The sequence below is a fragment of the Branchiostoma lanceolatum genome, chromosome 11 (assembly GCF_035083965.1).
Source record: "Branchiostoma lanceolatum isolate klBraLanc5 chromosome 11, klBraLanc5.hap2, whole genome shotgun sequence".
Lineage (NCBI taxonomy): Eukaryota > Metazoa > Chordata > Leptocardii > Amphioxiformes > Branchiostomatidae > Branchiostoma > Branchiostoma lanceolatum.
Window position 1 is genome coordinate 15309384 of NC_089732.1, and position 19687 is coordinate 15329070.

General features: G+C 42.4%; 2 protein-coding genes across 2 annotated transcripts; both read left to right on the forward strand.

The window, feature by feature from the left end:
• Positions 1 to 493: 493 nt before the first annotated feature.
• LOC136445081 (kelch-like protein 24a) lies at positions 494 to 12802 on the forward strand. Its single transcript, XM_066442938.1, has 2 exons — positions 494 to 643; positions 9780 to 12802. Exons 1-2 carry the CDS (start codon positions 563 to 565, stop codon positions 11490 to 11492), a joined length of 1794 nt encoding a protein of 597 aa, XP_066299035.1. The 5' UTR covers positions 494 to 562; the 3' UTR covers positions 11493 to 12802.
• Positions 12803 to 17335: 4533 nt separating this feature from the next.
• On the forward strand, positions 17336 to 19686 carry LOC136444558 (V(D)J recombination-activating protein 1-like). The gene has a single exon (XM_066442164.1). The coding sequence runs from the start codon at positions 18110 to 18112 to the stop codon at positions 19415 to 19417; it is 1308 nt and encodes a 435-aa protein (XP_066298261.1). The 5' UTR covers positions 17336 to 18109; the 3' UTR covers positions 19418 to 19686.
• Position 19687: the final 1 nt, after the last annotated feature.

Below are 19687 nucleotides of genomic sequence, written 5' to 3' on the forward strand. Positions count from 1 at the left end.
CAAAGAAAACATTTTAAACTGCACAAGGTAACGTGCCATGTTCCTCGAATGAAATACATGACTGATGTCTCTTGTGATTATATTTGATGATACTCAATTTGAGGAACCTGGACAAAGCTCAGCCTGAGTTGCTTGACGGTTACGGAGAATGCTGGACTGTCTTCCTGGCCTCACTGCGGCCTACCATAGTCTGTTCACCCTTGGCAAATGAAGTATTCCTACCCGTCAAATGCCGCCGCGTTTCCAAGCTTACGTTACGCTCGTTTTTGAAATTCAATGTTTGGTGTCAAATTTGTAAACTTCTTTCCGATCCAGCTCCAAAACTTCTACTTGGATACAAGTACCAGGTGTCCCTAACTTGGTAATCAAACATCTCAGGCTAACTTGAGGTAAAACGTCGACAAGCTGACTACAGTGATGTTATTTTGAAAATGAGGTTACGAGTTCAAAGGTTAAAGGCCACAGCAACAATGCACTGCGCGTATCTGTGACCTCGACTTGTGGTTTGGCGCGTGTCTTTATTTTGTCAGTTTTATTTCCCTTCTCGGTTGAATTTCCAGTTATGGAAGATTTTCGTGCACGTGTACCGGTACACAGAATGTTGCGCAAGTGGTCCAACAAGTCTCTCCAGTCCCAGAAAAGTGTAAGTATGTTCATGATACTGTCTGTTTACATATTACTGATTTTGTTCATGCAACCTCCTTGGTTCATGTCAGGGAGAGACTAAAGGGGTACAATAAATGGCAGTAATGCATGTAGCCCTATGGGGAAGTTTAGAAAAAGAAGGTGTCATTATCTCAGGAATCAAAAGATCAGACTACAATAACTTACCCTCAAATACTAACCAGTTATGTCAACTGTCATCAGATTCATCCCTGACAAATTCTATACGGCTATTCTCCAGATAGACTCCCCCTAATCAGAGCCCTTGGTTAGGTCCTACAGGCTTCAAACACCAAGTTGAAGACCATCCCACTATATCAGGGGGGTGCCAAACCCAACAAGGTAGAGAAAGACCATTGATTTTAACTAATTCAGCAAATACAGAGTCTATCCTACCACAGCCACTCCTATACTGCCCAGATTTCACACAAAAATCCCACCAAAAAAGGATTTTCAATGGTTTAAACCATGTTTTTTACTTGGGGTCTCTCATCGTGCGGTCTGGGCGCAGGCGCAATCCCTTTAGTCTCCCCTCAGGGGGTTCTTTTAAGGTCTCGCTTTGGAGTTTTTTTTACGATTCGAGGCCGACCAGACTAGTTCCCAGAAAGACAATTGCGCTTCTCCAAACATCGTTTCCCTCGAAATTTTGTGTTTCCCAGGATAGAGGTGCCTTGCCACTGACCGACAGACGCATTATGATTTGATATTTTCTGTGGAGAGGTCATTTTTTGGTGAAAACTGTCATTAAAGCAATTGCCCCCCCCCCCCCCAAAAAAAAACTGCTATTTTGGGGGCATTCTCCCAAGGCCGTGCACGGAAAAGACAAATTTTCCCAGTATAATGATTGACACGGAAATAAAGGTCATCATTATGAACCTTATAAGCCTATTCGTAATTCCAACTACGCATGTGTACTAGTAGTGTTAAGGGTTAAGGTTTCTGGCTTGTAAACAGTTCTCGTCTCTAAATTGTTAAGATTTGCGTAAAAATGCCCAGGCACGTTTTGATATCGTCTCAGGGACTTTACCTTTGACGCTGCACATGCGTAGTCTGAATTACGATTGGTCTTCTAAACGAGTATGATGATGTTAGAGACGGCCTGCAGTGGTCCCTTCTCTACAAAAGGAGAAGGAATGCCCGCCTCACCACCAGGGGTGCACCCAAGGGCCGCTATCTGTTTTTGTTCCAAATTTAACCAAGGCCAGACCAGACATACAGTCAAACCTGCCTAGGCGACCACCTTTTCAACGCGACCACCTGGCCATGGCGACCGCTTTTTCTCGGTCCCGAAAATTTTCCCCATAGGCACAAGCATTAAGCTGCCTGCCCAAGGCGACCACCCGTCCAACGCGACCGCGACCGCCACGAATTGGGACCGCACAGAGCACAATCCCTGCCCATGGCGGTCGCCTAATTTTCAAGCGTGTGGTGACATCAGATCATTTTGCTGTCGGATTTCACGGAAATGTTTTCAAGACTTTAAAGGACAAAAATAAGATCAAAAATATATGGAATAGCAATGTTATACCATCGATTCCTCCATGAAGTGTTTTAATAAAACGTTCCCCCTATAAACATTGTAAAGACAAATGTTTGTGATGTTGTTGTGCCTATCGTAATCTTATAGTTTAACGTGAACTCAGTTTCGTTTAAACTCAACTTTCAAAACGAATACGTAGTGCATGGCGTCAAAAAGTCAGATTTCACAGAAATTACTATCTATTTCTTGTATTTTCAACAAAAATGTGTCTGTATCTTGCTAAATTCCGCCGAAAAATGACTTCGCGGCGGGCAAAACATCAGGCGAGAAATGTTGTTCCTTGGTCCCGACGCCATCTTGGATTTCGGGCGGCCCGGATTTGGCGTACCGCTGACCTTTGTAAAACACGATGATTTTGTGTATGAACATTTACGAATACTCTAGTTATTGGTGAAAATCAAAATTCTTATTTTCTTTTTATTTCCATGAATCTCACAAACCTTTATTGGACGCTGTGCGTTCTGCTGCACTGACTTACCCTTCGATGCGGTGGCACAGAGCTTCGCGGCGCGGCGCGACGAAATCACCGTTTTCATCTTTAGTTGTCAGATCGAACATTTTTTGACCCTCAGGTTCATCCAGCGGTCGGCGACCCAAAAAAGGCTGGGACCAGCAGGCGTTTTCTAGGGATCTGTCTTAGGCCTTAAAACTTCGATGATGTGCGTGCCTTGTTTGTACTATTCAATGTAACGTGTGAATGCGGGAGGGCGCTGCGAGATCATCGAGGCAACCATCGTTTTGTAGTCAAAATTGTGACGAAAATTTGGACACGATGTAGCGGTATACAATTATTACATCGATAACGGAAAATGTAATTTTTGTAGGATCTTTCTGTCAATGAGAATTGAACCTGGTGAGGGTCATGCTGTCTAAATTCACATAATTTTTTCATCATTTACGTACTGTATTTGAAAACCTCGACCTGGAAACATGTGAGTGGAATCCTCTTCATGGCGACCACCTGTCCATCGCGACCGTTTTTGCCCGGTCCGCCGGGTGGCCTTGGGCAGGTTTGACTGTACATGCAAATACTCATATTTCCTCCGTACCAATTTCCACACTGGAATAAATGCCATGCCTGACATGATTGTGACAACTCCCACCATTGAGTCATTCCATGCCAGGCTGTTAGGGCTGCCTGCCCTAGCCCGGGACCTCACCCCCTCCCCCTACTTTGCCCCTGATGGGGCCATATGGGGTAATGATGTAACAGTGGGGTTCAAGCCCTCCAACTGACCAGTCTAATTGGTCTAGACCTTTTACTTTTAGCCTAGTGGTTAAGGCGCACAGCCTGTGGACTGGTGGGCCCGGGTGCCAGGAGTCTGTTTCTACTAGCCTCTTGTGTTTCACTGGTTCCCATGCCGGGAATCTAACAAGTACAGATAGGCTCTGAACCTGGGATCGAACCCGGGCATGCCAGTCCACAAGCCGCATGCCTAAACAGGTCTAGAGCAGTAAGACTGGTCAGTTGGAGGCGCTCGAACCCCACTGTTACTTACTAAGTACACTATAATGATGGTGAGATGCAAATGAAGGAGCATTATTTGCATGATTGGTATATGTTTATGTTTATGTACATATGTTACATGTAGTCAAGGCTTACAATGGAAAACACTGCAAATACAGATTTTTCTTATTAATAATGCAAAGTTAGTCATGTGGTTTGTACTTTATCATGTGTATCTCTGTCTAGGCTACCTGCATACTGAATATCATGCAAATCTGTCTTTCCTTTGTTCAGCAAAATTTTGACCCCTGCACTTCCAGAGCAAGCTGCTAGGGTGCCCAAACCTGCACCACTTCTTCATTACGTGACAAGTTGTCTTCCCTGCTAGTGTGCCGTGGTCAAGATAGCATTATTCTTGCCTTCCATCAATGCCACAAGCTCTTTGTAGTCCCTCCCCGGAAGCAGAAATGAACCATCCCTACCTCCGGCTCAAGTGGTCCCCTCCGGATTCCCATCACTCTTTTCTTAGCTCATCGATAGGTGTCACGCGGAAATAAATTCCAGCTCTGTTTCATTCGTTTTTTTTCCCCTTTTTAGGCGACCGGGTTTTATTTTGAGATACAACTCTCACCGGTCGCATAGTCCCTCAAGTTAAGTCGAGTTTCGTGAGTCCTATGTAGTATTTACGTTCACGGAAGAAAGATTGCCGCCTGGAAGACGACATGCCTCATGGCGGGGTTGCACGCCGCCTTTACCGCCCCCCTTCCCCCCTTGGAGCTGCCGGGAGAAAACGTCGTGCTGTAGACACAGTTTTCCCGGCCGATATTTCAGGGAGACGATGGCGGCACAGGGGGATGCGGCAAGGTGTCTTCATTGGAGGTTACGTCGGACGGAGGCGTAAGCTGCGACGCAAGTCTGTGCCAGCTCCAGACTACCAGTCCATTACGGCGGAACACGTGCACGTGCTGCACTGGAGCGGAATCTCTTCATTGTCGGCCATCATATGATTGGCCAAGATAATGTGCCAGCGGACCATAGGTCCGAGACCTTTTACTCGCATTTCAGAGGGTACCCAGACCTCCGTTTTAGCGGTTGGCGTGGTCCTCGAAAACCCCGGCCGAACGGGTCTAGATGCGGCGAGAGCGGAGGACCGGCCGCCGAAAATACAGACAACGCATCACGGTGTTCGAGGCCAGACCCCGCAGATATCGTGCTTACCGGCTGAACAAGCCTACAGGCGGGGAGACCAGAATTTTTGGCCGTGGGTTATAAGAACGACACCCCACGTGGTGTTCGAACCCAGACTCCGTTTTAATAGCGGAGGTTGTGGTACTACTTACCGGCCGAACAGGCCTAGAGGCGGCGAGAACGACGTTTCGGCCGCCCGAGTGTTTGAGCCCACAGCAGACTCCGGTACAGTTGGCGTGGTCCTACAGTATGGCTTTACAGCCAGAGGTGACGGGTAAGGAAGAACCAGTCACCGGAATATTGACAACACATTGAAAGGCTCCGTATAGCGGACGGAGTGGTGGCGACAATGGCTGAACAAGCCACCGATTGTGAATACTGTCGACACTTCAACAGGGTGTTCGAGTAAGACGAAGGAATCTTCAGGTGAGTTTTTGCTCTTTCTACACAGGTAATTAACGTTGAGCAACCACCGTAAACAAGTTCCTCAGTGTGTTTCACACGCTACTGAAGTGAGTACTTGGCAGTCCAGAGCGGCACATCGGACGGTATGTCCAACTTTAGCAGCGGGTTTATTCATCACCGCCTTGCCGCTGGAAGTTTCTGACTCACCGTTCCTGGACTGTACAGTGTGTCGTACTTTCACGACATAGAGGTATGTCAAGGGTTTTTTACCTTGGGTAATACAAATTCGCACATACCTGAGATTTGTGTTACCATGACTGGACTTTGATGTAAATGTCGCCCGTTTGTTTACATTTTTATGTAAATTCACTGGTTGAGACGACTCTAACGGATACAGCTGTTTGATCTCCGTTTATCTGAATAAGAATTCCTTATTGACACAAACTTTGCATTAATTGCATTTTTGGTCATCAGGGCCATACGTAATTCAATGTCGCGACCTTGTTGTCAGCTAGTGGATCACTAGGTCTGTTCTTGGCGAGCGGCGTTACCCATTATTTCATTACTTCCGCCTTGTCCACGTTACCTTCGGGTTCAGCTATACTGGTTGTCTGAAGTGTTTCCCAAGTCGCTACATTTTTTGACGATCATGACGTCAGTTCGTGAGTTTCAAGGGCCAAACCTAAAACAATGTTTCAATGACCAATCTCCTTGCAAGGACCAAACATTGTCCTTCGCATGTTTTTTCACCCGGCCCGGACAAGTCCGGGTGAGCGTAAATTCACCGTTGTTCGGTAGTTTTTCACCCGTTTTTTTTTTCTCGGTATTCACCCACAGTCTTCGGCTAGAGCGAACCATGTTGTCATAATGTTAGTTCGTTGACTTTTTTCCCTCGAGTTGTTAACATTCGCTACTCAGTCTACTAGCACCAGCTAGGTTCAGCCTCTTTACTCTTAATGGGTACCTACTGGCTGAACTAAAAGGTGAATATTCAAGGTGAATATTCCACGGTTCAACATGGCCTTTCTTTTTCGGGTTTAAACCAGCGCATTGCGCATGTCCGATGACCTTCTCGGGGTCAGGTTAATACGTCATCTCAGGTTTGGTGCGCATGTCAGATGACCTCGGGTCATTTCCCGACGTCATCTGTGGGGTTGTTTTTTTCGCCATTTTCCGACGTTTTCTTTTTCACCAGACTCCCCTTTTCACGCCGAGCTTGTTTTTATCGTGTCGCATTAGCTAGTTTAAGCTTTGTGTTGTTTTTGTTTCACGGGGTAAACATCCTTTTACCCTAGCAAGCGAACTTAGCGTGTTCTTCATGGAGTCGGCGGCTACATCATGTAACGTGACATGTCGGGAGCGCCGGGTTCCGTCTCCGTTTTCGGCTGTCTCTCGTTTCTTCGACTTTGCCCATTCACCCTGAATGCCGCCGTAACAAGTGTGTTTCGTCTTCTGCATCGTTTTCCTGTTCAGTTTTGTTACAGTTTACGTCACAACGCGGCGTTGTAGGACTTGTAGCGTCCGAGCGTTAAGCCGTCTTTTTTGTTGTAAATCTTTTGGCGGGCTTAGCCTAGCTCTTACATATTTTTCGCTAATTTTTCGCTAATTTTTCGAGTTTGAGTGCCTTCGGACTTTTTTGGGCTTGTTTTTTCGGTTGACTAACATCAGTTACTCTGTTCAGCCCACAGCATCCTGTTAGGAACTGTTTTTTCGGCCAAGCTAGTAAGTTTGCAGATAGGTTTTCCCCTCACTGGGATATACGCGGCTACCTTTCAGTTTTCAGTAAATTACTCTCCGACGTTTTCCCTTTGCTAGGGTTAGCCCGTTTTCCGTACGGATTGAATCAAGTCTGTGTTCAACAGAAGTTACTTTTTTTTTTTTTTTTTCCTGACGCAGTGCTTTTTCAAAGTACCTTTTTTCGTTAGGACTGACTCTTAAACTAGAGTCCTTTTATGGAGAGAATTTTTTCTTTCGGCCTCTATAAACCTGGCCTTTACGTATATACTCTCACCTCTCAAATAGGAGGTGAGAGTAGGCTTTGCCGTTCAGAGTTTTAAGGAGCACTCGGCAATTTACGAGTTGCTCGCATCATCTTTTTTTTGCAAAACCTCTTGGAAGTTCCTAGACTCTGCCAGTCAGTTACCTACGTTCCTTCGGGACCCTTCGGAACCAGTGACATACACTTAATATTTGTACGACTGAAGTGTACTGACATAGGATGGGTATATAAATAAAATTCTTGGCACGCGGAGGTGCTTTAATAACACTGTTCTAGGACACATCATCCTGGTTGTATCATTGCTTGATGTTTCCTACTCTTTACCCTACAACTGTAGGGTAGGTTTTCATTATGAGTTTGTCATGGTCAGCCTTGACCAAAGGGAACCTTTTTACTCATTAACCGAGAATTCGGTCGAGCTCAATAGACCGTGAGGTCTCCACACCCTCTAGACAAGTCCGTTCCACATGAGGTTCGTCAGCAGAGACGGTACTAAGAATCTCATCTCTCAGACGGAATACAGGGATACACCTGGGTTCACTGAGACGGACAGAGACTGAAGACAAGCAGGGTTTCTCCTCAGTGTGGAGTACTTGGTCTCGCTAGCGCCATTGGAAAGTGTTTTCGGTTTCACAAATGCTGAACAAGGTATTTAGTATCATTGAGATCATGCAAGACGACTTGCAGTTCACATGTTTATAGTTAATATCCTGCCTAGATATTTCTTTGACCCATTGAGTATCGTTGGGTACACTCCTATTCCATGTTATGAAGGATGTTTATAATTACTTTACACATGTTTATGTGTGCTTAGAGTTTCACATGCTTTGTAGTTTTCTTCACGAGAAGTGTGAGAGACTTGGCGGTTTTATTTACCGTATAGCCTAGTAACATGATAGGGCATATGTGGTGATTTAAATAGTCATGAATCACCTTTTTCGGACCAGCCTATTCGTTATAAATCGAATTATCAAGCTGTGTGCAGGGTCCTTTTTCAAACATGTTTCAGTTGACAACAATTTTCCTTTTCAATTGCCTTGTCTTTACGATTTCTTCTTTTTTACTCCCACGGTCATCAATTTGATCACATGTATGTGTATTTAGTCTTGTTTTCACAAACAGGTTTGGTCTCCAGTTGTCCAGATCCTTCCCAGTAGAAGTTCTACGCCCTCGGCTGCCTACAAGAAGTTCTACGCCCTCGGCTGCCTACAAATCCGGGGTTCAGTTATCGGTTGGGACAACAGACAGGCGTCACATGATTCAACGGTGCAGGTTTTTCAACCTTCCGTCACTCAGACGTTTCGCTCAGTTGGTCAGACAGTACTGGCCTCAGCTTCAAAATCATGCTATCTTGACCACGGCACACTAGCAGGGAAGACAACTTAAAATTAGGACAAACTTACGTGCAGGACACTTGTAGTTGTCTTCCCTTGTGTGCCGTGGTCGATCCCACCCTTTCTTTCTTTTTCCCAGCCCTCCGATTATTCGGCCAGTACTGGACGAAAAGAGTGATGGGAATCCGGAGGGGACCACTTGAGCCGGAGGTAGGGATGGTTCATTTCTGCTTCCGGGGAGGGACTACAAAGAGCTTGTGGCATTGATGGAAGGCAAGAATAATGCTATCTTGACCACGGCACACAAGGGAAGACAACTACAAGTGTCCTGCACGTAAGTTTGTCCTAATTTTAAGTTATCTGCCACTAAAAAATCATAGAACGTTCAGGTCAAAAGATACAAAAAACAGGATTTCTCTGGAGTACCAAGGTCACATACCAGGGGGCCAAAAATAACCCATCGCCTTCCTCTTCCAAACACCTACCCACATACCAAAGGCCATTACAATCCATCAAGAGTTATGCTTGCAGAAACGCACATACACACACACACACACACACACACACACACACACACACACACACACAAACACACACACACAAACACACACAAACACACACACTCACAAACACACAGGGCTCGAAATACTGGGTGCATGTGCACCTTTGTGCACCCAAAATTGGAGCTGTGCACCTACTTTTGACTGTGGGTGCACCAGTGCACCTAGATATTTTTGTAGGCTATAGGTTAGAGGTAATACTAGTATTATATACAAGTGCATTCAGAATATTCTTTGAATTTAAATGTCTAAAAAAGTAGTATTACCTTAAAGTTTGCTGTATTAGATTGATGTATTACTTTGGCATTTTGAAGTTAGCTATAGAATTTCAGATGAAGACTTTATCTCAAGTTGTGCACATGGATTTTTAGGTAAGGTGCGCCAGTGCACCTATTTCCAAAAATGAGTTTTAAACCCTGCACACACACACATCCAAAACTATATCTCTTGTTTTCATGGAGATAATAAGAGACTTCAAGTTTAAGTTCCCAGAATGCCAGATATTTAGTTATTATTCTATCTATTTCTTTGTACTAAGTAGTCAAATATATTTTGAAGAAATGTGGGCCACAATTTCCTTGACTTTACGATTTCCAAAACTGAAACTGTATTTCATCAATGACTGTTTTTCTTCTGTTTGCAGGTGACAGGTGACAGTCAGATAGAGGAGATCATCCTTGAGTGTAATGAAAGTTGGGTATACCCAAGGTTGTTTATGGATCAGTTAATGGCGTTAAGGTCTGAGGGTCACCTGGTGGACGTGACCCTGTGTGCTGAAGGGAAGGAGATCTCCTGTCACAGACTGGTCCTGTCGGTTTGCTCTGACTACTTCCACGCCATGTTCCGTGGAGGCCACAGCGAGAGTAAGAAGGACAAGATAGAGATAGGCGGAGTGAGTGCAGAGGCACTACAGCTGCTGGTGGACTATGCATACACAGCCAAAGTCACCATCACCAACATTGCTATTCAGCCTTTGTTTGAAGCAGCCAACATGCTGCAGTTTAGATCAGTCGAAGATATATGTGAAGATTTTCTGACAAAGCACTTAAGCCCTAAAACATGTTTGGTAACTTGGGCATTGGCAGACAAGGTGTCATGTAAAGGGTTGTTAGGGAAAGCCAAGAGCCATGCTCTGAAAAACTTTGAAGACGTATGCACAACAGATGACTTCCTTGCTCTACCCGTAGACTTTCTGAAGACGTACATCTCAGATGATGGCCTTCATGCTAAGAAAGAAGAACTAATCTTGGAGGCGATCATACTTTGGGCAAGACATGATCTTAAGGAACGTCAAAGTCACCTCAAAGTTCTGCTGGAGTGTGTTCGCTTCTCACTTGTGGACCAAGACTATCTGAAGAACATCATGGAGAGGGACAAGGAGTTAATGCTGTTAGCAGGAGTTGAGGAACTCTCAAAAGATCAATCTACACCAGGAAGACCTCGCCAGATTCACCAAGAAGAAATTCTTGTTCTAGGTGGTCGCACACTGTCAACACAAGGAGATAAGTTTAAGCGTAATCGTAATATGTACAGGCTTGGCCCCCACTGTGATTGTACTGCTATTACTCCGCTGCCAGAAATCCTTCAAGTAAGCAGGAAATTTGCAGCATGTGTTGTTAACAATGATGTGATTGTAACAGGGGGGGACATAATTGAGTCTGAATTTGAAGCATGGAGGTACAAACCATCTCTGAATTCTTGGACTGAGCTAGGGTCCCTCGTTAGAGGAAGATATGATCATGGGATGGCAGTGCTGCAGGGACAGGTTTATGTCGTCGGTGGTCGGTACGATGATGATGATATCGTAGGTCTTCCTGACGTTGAGTTGTACAATGAAGGGAACAACAGTTGGAACGAGGTAGCACCACTGCAACAGGGAGTTTGTGAGTTTGGCATAACGACCAGTGGTGACAAAATCTATGTGTTCGGTGGTAGGATCAGTCACACTGAAAAAACTGCTTTTTGTCAGTGCTATGACCCCACTTCGGATCTGTGGACTTTTGTAACACCATTGCCAAAGTCAATGTTTGACATAAAAGCTTGTACAGTTAACTCTAAGATATATCTGGTTGGTGGACAGTTAGCCCATGTCCTGTGTTATGATCCTCAGAAAGACTGCTTGGTGGAAATGACTCGTCCACTAACTGCGTGGTGTAAAAGTGGAGCAACTGTGTGTGGCTCTGAGATCTACATCACTGGTGGCTGTGGTGAACGATTCAGAACAACAAAAGATATCATTGCCACAGTTCAGTGTTACAATGTGAGCAGTAATACCATGATTATGGTTAAAAACTTGCCTCTTCCACTACTGGGACATATCACTTTAACAGTGCAAAAACCACAGTCTTGTAAATAGGGACGTATCTGAAATAGCTCTGTTTGAGCAAGATGTCCCTGGCATTTTGCAGCCATAGATGTTAAAAAAGTTTTTTCCTTTTGAGATGTGAATGCATTCCTCACCAAATTGAAAACAAAAAAAATGTTCTTGTCACATATATAACCCATAGGACTAGATTATGGTCTCTTTTATAATAGACATATGTATTCAAGCTGTTTACCTTGTAACAAATAGGGCTGTGGGGTGTTTGGTATCTTAGCCCCTATCTTAGCCATATATGAACTCAGCCTAACAGTCCGATTGCTATCTGTGAGTCTTGCATTTATTGATCCATATAATACTCAACACTAACATATACAGGTCTAGGGTAATATGCTGAGGATGCAATGTACATATAGATAGATGTTAGTAGGTATATCAGGTCTAGGGTTACAGCACAGGGTCTATATGGAACTAAGTGTTATGGATAATTATGCATATAACAAACTACTGAAGATCATGTATGTTACAACGTTATTAATCTTGGATATCAAAAGATTTGACATTTTTACCAACAAACCAGATCTGAGTATTTCTAATAGAATATAGGAGGAGATTAGATACATTGACAATGTAAGAGAACATTGTAATTTACTTGTATTAAGAACTCTAGTACATTCCTTACCCAATTAAACTTTCTTGCTGGGTACCTTTCCTAAGATACATAATAAATGTTAAAGAAGGTGAAATGGCTTAAAGAGAATTTTGTATACTAGATAAGGAGGGAGTGGTTATTCGTTAAAGTTTTAAATCTAGCAGTGTTCTGGTGATAAGGCTTTTATAATGTCCATTAACTGATTAGATATGGGACCAGTTACCTTATAGTATAGTAGTAATTGTAGTTGCTTGTGTTAAAAAGGGAGAAATCTAAGAGTTATTTTTGATAACATTTTAATAGAGTGAACCATGTACATTGCATTACTAGTAACACAAAGATCAATCAAGCTAAAGATGAACACAGACATGCATTCCAGACAGTCATTAACTGATTTGATATACTTAGTGTTTACTGTTACTGTTAACCTTTACTGTTTCTATTGTTAACTGTTACTGTTTGTTTTATTACTGTTACTGTTTGTTTTATTACCTTTACAGTTGATATTGTTTACTGTTACTGTTTAGCTTTTTTGACTGTTGCTGTGCTATACATTAAAGCTGAAAGTGACAAGACAAGGCTCAAACTGAACTGGGCTTTGGCCTGTGAAAATGAGTTCTAAGTAATTGACCAATTGTCAGGCATCTATTGATGCAAGTATTTTGAATAAACTAACAAGGTCAAGACTCAAATTCATCTGAGCGGTACATTTCAATTACTGATTCATAGATCAATAAATGGTGATGGCTAATCCTTGGAAATATTTTACGAGAAGCTAACAAATCAATTATTAAAGACTAATTATTATCAATTGCAGATTTTCTTCCTTAAGCCCTGCTCAAGTTATAGATTATATCGTCCAGGTCTTTTTGGGGGAAATGTTTCAATAAACATCACCCGGTTCTCTTAAAAAATCTTAGTCCAATACTTGTAGAAACCGGTAAGAGTTGGTACTGACTGTGTAATCAAATCAGCTAATTTGAGGTAGAACGTCGATAAGCTGACAAAAAGTGATATTTTTCGAGTAATAAGGTTAGGAGTTCAAAGGTGAAGTCACGTCCACAATGCACTGCGCATTTCTGTGACCTGTTTGACGCTTGGGTCTTTGTTGTCCGCTTTCTTCCTATTTTCATCTACTTAGTACATAATTCCACCAGGGTACAGAATTTAACCACCCTGAAAAGATACGTCCAAACAGATCTCCAACCCGACTAGCCTGGGTGCCATGCTATTTCTACCGGGGCTCCTACACTCGCTTCTTCGTAATAATTCTTTGTATGCTAAGAATGCATTTAGTGTACCAAACATGCCGGTATACACTTTCAGCACTGGAACCAAGTGCTGAAAAAGGAGAGCGTGGTTTTCGTAGTTTTGCAAAACAAGGTAAAGCAGTTGAACCTCAGACTGAGGACGAAGAATGACGCTTTCTTAAATGTAACAAGAGTTCTACGACCTTATACCTTCGCCAAATGATTTTGACCTATATGACTGAGTGTTTTTCACCAATCATCAATCATACCAGTTGATCACCTTCACCCAAACCTCCTTGTTATGACTATGAGCTTAACAAAGAAGGTTATGCTAACATTTATCATCAATTATGCAAATAAGCTCCCATCTTATTAGCATAAGTTGATTCAATGGTGTTCACATTCACACAACTTCCTAATGCCACAAGTATGAAATTGCCGTCATTTACTAGTATGGAATTATAGTAGTTTCTCATTAATTATGCAAATTAGGCCCACATTTGCATATTTCCTATCTATCAACATTCCTCTCTTCCTTAGTTACAAATGTCACATATTTGAATAGTCATATCATGGAACACAGCAGATTTTTAAAATCGCCTCATTAATTATGCGAGTTAGAATTTGATTTGCATAATTATCATCCAATCATACAAAGCATCACGTAAGCTATCTACATACCAAAAATCATGACCATCCATCAAGACCATCTCGAGTTATAGTTTTTTCTCATTAATTATGTAAATGAGGTTCTAATTTGTAACGCTGATATCTATTAATATTTCTCTCTTCCTCAGTTACATATGTCACATGTTTGAGAGTCCTATCATGGAAATCGATGGATGTATAAACTTTCCTCATTAATTATGCAAATTAGATACTGATTTGCATAATAAGTGTCTAATCATGTACATCAGCACTCAAGCTATGTACTTACAAAAATGTATGACCTTCCACCAAGCCCTTCTTGAGTAATTCCCTTTCAAAGTCTGAAGCAAAACCTGCCCCTGCAGTTCAAAAAAAGTTGCTAGGGGGCGCAAACCTAAACCACTTACTCTCTATTCAACGAGCTATCTACCACTCAAAAATCAGTTCCATAGCATGTCCGGAACACGAGTTATCAAAACAGGAAGTTCCGCTGCAGTACCGTAACAAGCCGCTAAGGGGCCCAAAATCTGATCATTTTCAGGTTTTATCAAGACCTACCAACATACCAAATACCAAGGCAATCCATCCAAGAATTCTCGACTTATCGTGTTCACTAACAGACACACAGACATGCTCAGTAAAATATAACCTTCTCAGCAAAGGTAATAACTTTCAGACTACATCCTGTAATCCATATTACACCACTTTCTGCTGCTTATACCTTACCAATGCCTACAGCTGGCTGACAGCCAATTTGTCCGAGTGACTGACGTTTCCTGCCTTCACTGTGACATGACCCCTCAGGACCTCTACCCCTATCCATGACGCCTTGAAACAACACAGCCAACACGTACACATACTTCAGCATACAATTTAACACATTTTTACACTTTTCTCGTTAATGATGCAAAACACTTCGCCCAAAATCTAATCATCTTGAGATTTCCCACATACACACCGACACACCAACTACGAAAACAAACCATCCAGGCGTTCTCGACTTATTCTGTTCCCTAACAGACACACAGACAAGCATCAACGAATAACCTTCTTGACGAAACTTCGTCGACGAAGGTAATAATCTAAAATGTTTTAAAAAGCTATTTCACTTCTCCAGTTGTTTAGGACGCAACTACAAATTGTTTTGTCGTTGTCGTTGCCGTTTCTTGATTTACACAAACAACTTTGAGAAAACTGTGGTTTATTTGTTTGGATACAAATTCCCTGTTTTAACCCTAATAGTATCCAGACTGGGGGGGGGGGGGGCTAAAAGTGCCCGCGCCAACTTCGACATCGTATTACTGCCGAACGATGTGTGCTAGGACAACCAAACTTGGTGACTTTTCCTAAAATTTTGTTGGCAACAATTTTATAATAATGATTTAAGTTTATCATTTTTACATGTTGCCATGGCAACGGGTTTCTGATTGGCATTTTATGCAATAATCACTAATATTTTGAAAACAATGATATTTCTCGGGTTTTCTTGCACAACTACACTAGTTTTCCTTCATGTATAACATAACATGTAATTAGATGTAACTTTTCTGATTCGATATTCATAATTTATGCTCATTTGATGACGTAATCAGCCAAAATCCAAGATGGCGGACTATATCACTATTTCAGGTATCAGCAGGCTTTTTCGCCCTTAAAATCGTCCATACCTGACATTTTCTTTATCAGAAACATTTACATTAACGTTTTTATTCTATTTTCAGCGTCCTTTGGGGTCATAAGTGGAAAAAAAGGATTTTTAAAAATTTCAAAATGGCCGATCCAAGATGGCGGATCCCAAGGGATCGCTAACAACACATGACGCCATTCTATGACGTCATTTTGACGTCAACGTACCTACCATTGACGTTGTATGTCTTTGCATACCTTAACATGAATAATACAAACCGTTTTGTTTGATTCCTTTAGATATTACGGGAATTCCCTATTTAGCCAATAAAATCACATCGATGACGTCATAATTACGTCATATTACGTCATAACGTCACCAAAATTACAGGAATTATAAAACTTGACGTGAATATCACTCCCTACAAATTTAGTGATGATACACCATACCGTTCGGAAATTATGAGGGGGGGTGACGAATCACCCCCCCCCCCCCCCCAGTCCCAGATATACCAAAAAAGCTCAGTCTGGATAGGGTTAAACTCAACACACAAACAAACCTACCAATTACTATCAATTTTCAAAATAAGAAACGACTGCAATTTTGTAGACAGCAGGTGAAAAACATGATTGCATAGTGTCAGATGAAATATTGTCCTGCGGTTTGTTTCTTTAGGTTGACCCCTAAGGGGCGGTGCCGGAATCGCAGGGGTCAAAATCGACGTTGTCTCCGCTGGCAATCTCCGCAATTACCGTCTGAGGGAAAACTGAGCGGACGTATCGTCCTGTGATTAACTGCTGAGGTGATACAGACAGGACGTTTTAGTCTATAATTACTTCAATTACTGTGTCTGAGGAATACAAGCTCTAACACAAATCTACAACTTTAAATACGGTATATTATCACCCGGTCCAGAACACGGGTATCGAACGTTTGCGCGGTTTATTAATTTTTTATTGTTAAAATGACATCCATTAGTGAATTGCACTGATGCAATTCACTACTCTCTACCTGGAGTCATATAGTAATACATAATTACACATAACATTGGTACACATACACATAACATTACATAGTATATACGTATCTACACAATTTCAATTTTCTACCAGTTCAGAATGTTTGAGTCCGTTTTTAGTCTGTCTTTGATGAGTAGTTTGAAGGAGGATGGAGCAGATGGTCTGATGTGTTGTGGAAGAGTGTTGTAGGATTTTGCGCACCGGTACAGGAAGGACTTTGTTGTAGATGTTGTTTTTGGTTCGGATAGTTTGAAGTCATTGCGTTTTGCGGATCTTGTGCTGTACGTGTGTTGATGAGATACGAGATGTAGTTTGTTGTAAAGAGTGGAAGGTTGGTTGAAAAAGAGAATTTTGTGGAAAGTGCACATGTTGCTGATGTAAAGTCTCTCCGAAACAGTCTGCCACGATAACACACAATTCATTTCCCGGATCGATATGCGGTTAGATTCCGGAATGAGTTTTCCCGCCTTATTTTGCATAACTTGAAGTGAATTGATTTTTTTCTGTGAAGTAGAATTACACACCGCTGTGCAGGAAACAAGTTCAAAAGTTGTGTTAGCAAAGGGCAATTTTAGTCTAGGATACAAAATGGCGCTTGCTCCGGTCTAAAATTCAATCTCTTTATCAGAATGTTCAAACTTTACATTCAAACGATAGGGCCCTTGGTGGGTATTTGAGGCACGGATGGTCTGGGTATACCAGATTGCATTTCTTAGTGTGCGCCTGCGCAAGATTAGCCTCGCGAGATCTCCCCGCGTGATACTGCGAGATCTTGTTACCCAGCCCCTAGCAACAGCTGATTACTCCTTGTAACCATGGTCTTTGGGGAGGATGAAACCATTCATCAACCCTAAAGTAGCTGTCTTACAAAAATTTAAGCCCTGCCCTCTGGAAGGCCAGTGACCCCATGAGTCACCTTTGGGGATATCACTCCTAAAATCCCAGACACACTTGCCCATGTGTGCCGGCTGACCTCTGATTTTGCGTCTTTTCAACTGCTCTTTTCACCCTTTCTGTCACTTGAAACATGGTAATCTTTCTACTCTTTGTCTAAGGCATACTTTTATCTACCCTATGATATAATTACTTCTACCATTGTATTTTTTCCCTTTCTTCTATGTGTTGATGAAAATGTCAGTTCAGACACGTGGGTGTGCATGACTGACCTGTCCAGTATCTAGGTCACAGCCAATTTCTTGTTTGTTACCTCCTTATACTACGTCTAACTGCATTTAGAGACAAGTATTATGCATTAAGTAACCAAAAAAACACCAAGAGATGAACATTTCTTTGTCATAATACATATATTGAGACATATATTCTGGTCACAGTGTACATGAAGGGACTCCCCCCCCCACCCCCTTCACCCTATCCACAATAGAAACCTTCCTTGCACATTTCGGACCTAGTTTTACTATCATAGAAAGTATTGGCCTGTACTTTTTCAACCCTTCATCATGTCTGCCAACTTTGGTCTTGAACATGTAAAGAGTTTATCAAAACTCTGCCGATTCTGTGGCGAGTCTGTTTTGACCAAGACGGACAAAAAAAACCACTTAAAACCACGAGCTTGCATTGACTATGTGAAGAAAATTCAGGAGGTTTGGAATGTTAATGTTGAAAATGACAAGAGCTACAAACACCCCCCCTTTTTCTGCCATCGGTGCAAGTTAATATTGCACAAGCCACCCTCTACGCAGGCACCAAAGCGTGAGTCTTGGTACCCGCACTGGTGGGGTGATGAGTGTGTCACCTGTAAAAAAGTTGCGTCACTTGCTCGAGGTGGTAGAACTGTGAAGAAAAGGTCCCCAGGTAGACCAAAGATGAAGACACCTAAGGCTACAGATGATAAGGTTGAACAAGAGCAGAGTACAGGTACTGCCAAATTGTCAGAGGAACTATTTCAGACATTGCTTGACAAGCTGGATGACTATCCATATGATGAGGCTAGGTTTGAACCCATCTGTAACCTTTCTGCTTACACATGTGGTATCTGCCAGTCATTTTTGTATCTTCCTATTGAGACCCCCTGTGCTCACATTTTCTGTTTTGAGTGTATACAAAAATCATTTGAGATAGGAAAAACAAATACTATTGGCTGTGCTATCTGCAAAGCACAAGTAATGCAAACAGACCTGAAACCCGTCCATAGAACCTGGGGGAGTTGCTACACTCAGTTGACATTTAGCTGCAAAAACTGTTCATCTCAGTTAAGGTTGGAACAACTTAAGCACCACCTTGACTGCAACTCGAAAGCAGAAGTCACAGTGGGCCCCTCTTCCACTCCTGCATCACATACTTCCCTGCAGCCTGTCCGAGTCATTCTTGTAGTACCCCCAGTGGCATCTAATCCTCCTACTGTTACAACTAGTAGTGTAGTGACATCTTCGAACCCTACGCTAAGCAACACATCTACTTGTACATCATCTGCTCCTTCTACATCATCTACTCCTTCTACATCATCTGCTCCTTCTACATCTTCACCTTCTTCAAGCCAAATTGTGCCTGGGGCTGCCCCACCCTCCAGCACAGGTTATGGCAAAGTCACCATTGACATAAATGAAGAAGGTCCGCTAACAGCAGAGCAAGAAGATACTTTTACAGCATTATACCGTCGCAAGGCAGAGACGAGCACAGACAAGGGCAGTGTTCTAGTTAAAACTGGAGGACAGGTATGGAACCTATTTTGTATTCTACATGATACTACGAGAAAAAGAAAGGTGAACTTTTATGACACGTACATTACTTACTTTCTATTGGAATGATACTTGAACTGCATGTTACAAAGTTGGTCTAAATAGAATTACATATACTTTCACAAGTTAGCACTCAAATATAACAATCTAAAAATAATGTTTGGCTGCAATGTCTGACAACAAAAATGACTACTATGGTTTCCATTCCATTGCGGCTTTCAGTCGGTGATATTTGTTCCTTTTTTAATTGTCTAGCCCCTGAAACTAGTACATGTACCAAAGCCCCGGAAAACTGCTAGTGAGGCAGCACCATCCACCATAAGAAAACACGCCAAGTTC

What these genes read in the sequence shown, in the direction of transcription:
- LOC136444558 (XM_066442164.1), top strand. Translation starts at nt 18,110, where the DNA reads ATGTCTGCCAACTTTGGTCTTGAACATGTAAAGAGTTTATCAAAACTC.
- LOC136445081 (XM_066442938.1), top strand. Translation starts at nt 563, where the DNA reads ATGGAAGATTTTCGTGCACGTGTACCGGTACACAGAATGTTGCGCAAG. An exon ending in CTCTCCAGTCCCAGAAAAGT is followed by an intron (nt 644 to 9,779) that starts GTAAGTATGTTC and finishes TTCTGTTTGCAG; the next exon opens with GTGACAGGTGACAGTCAGAT.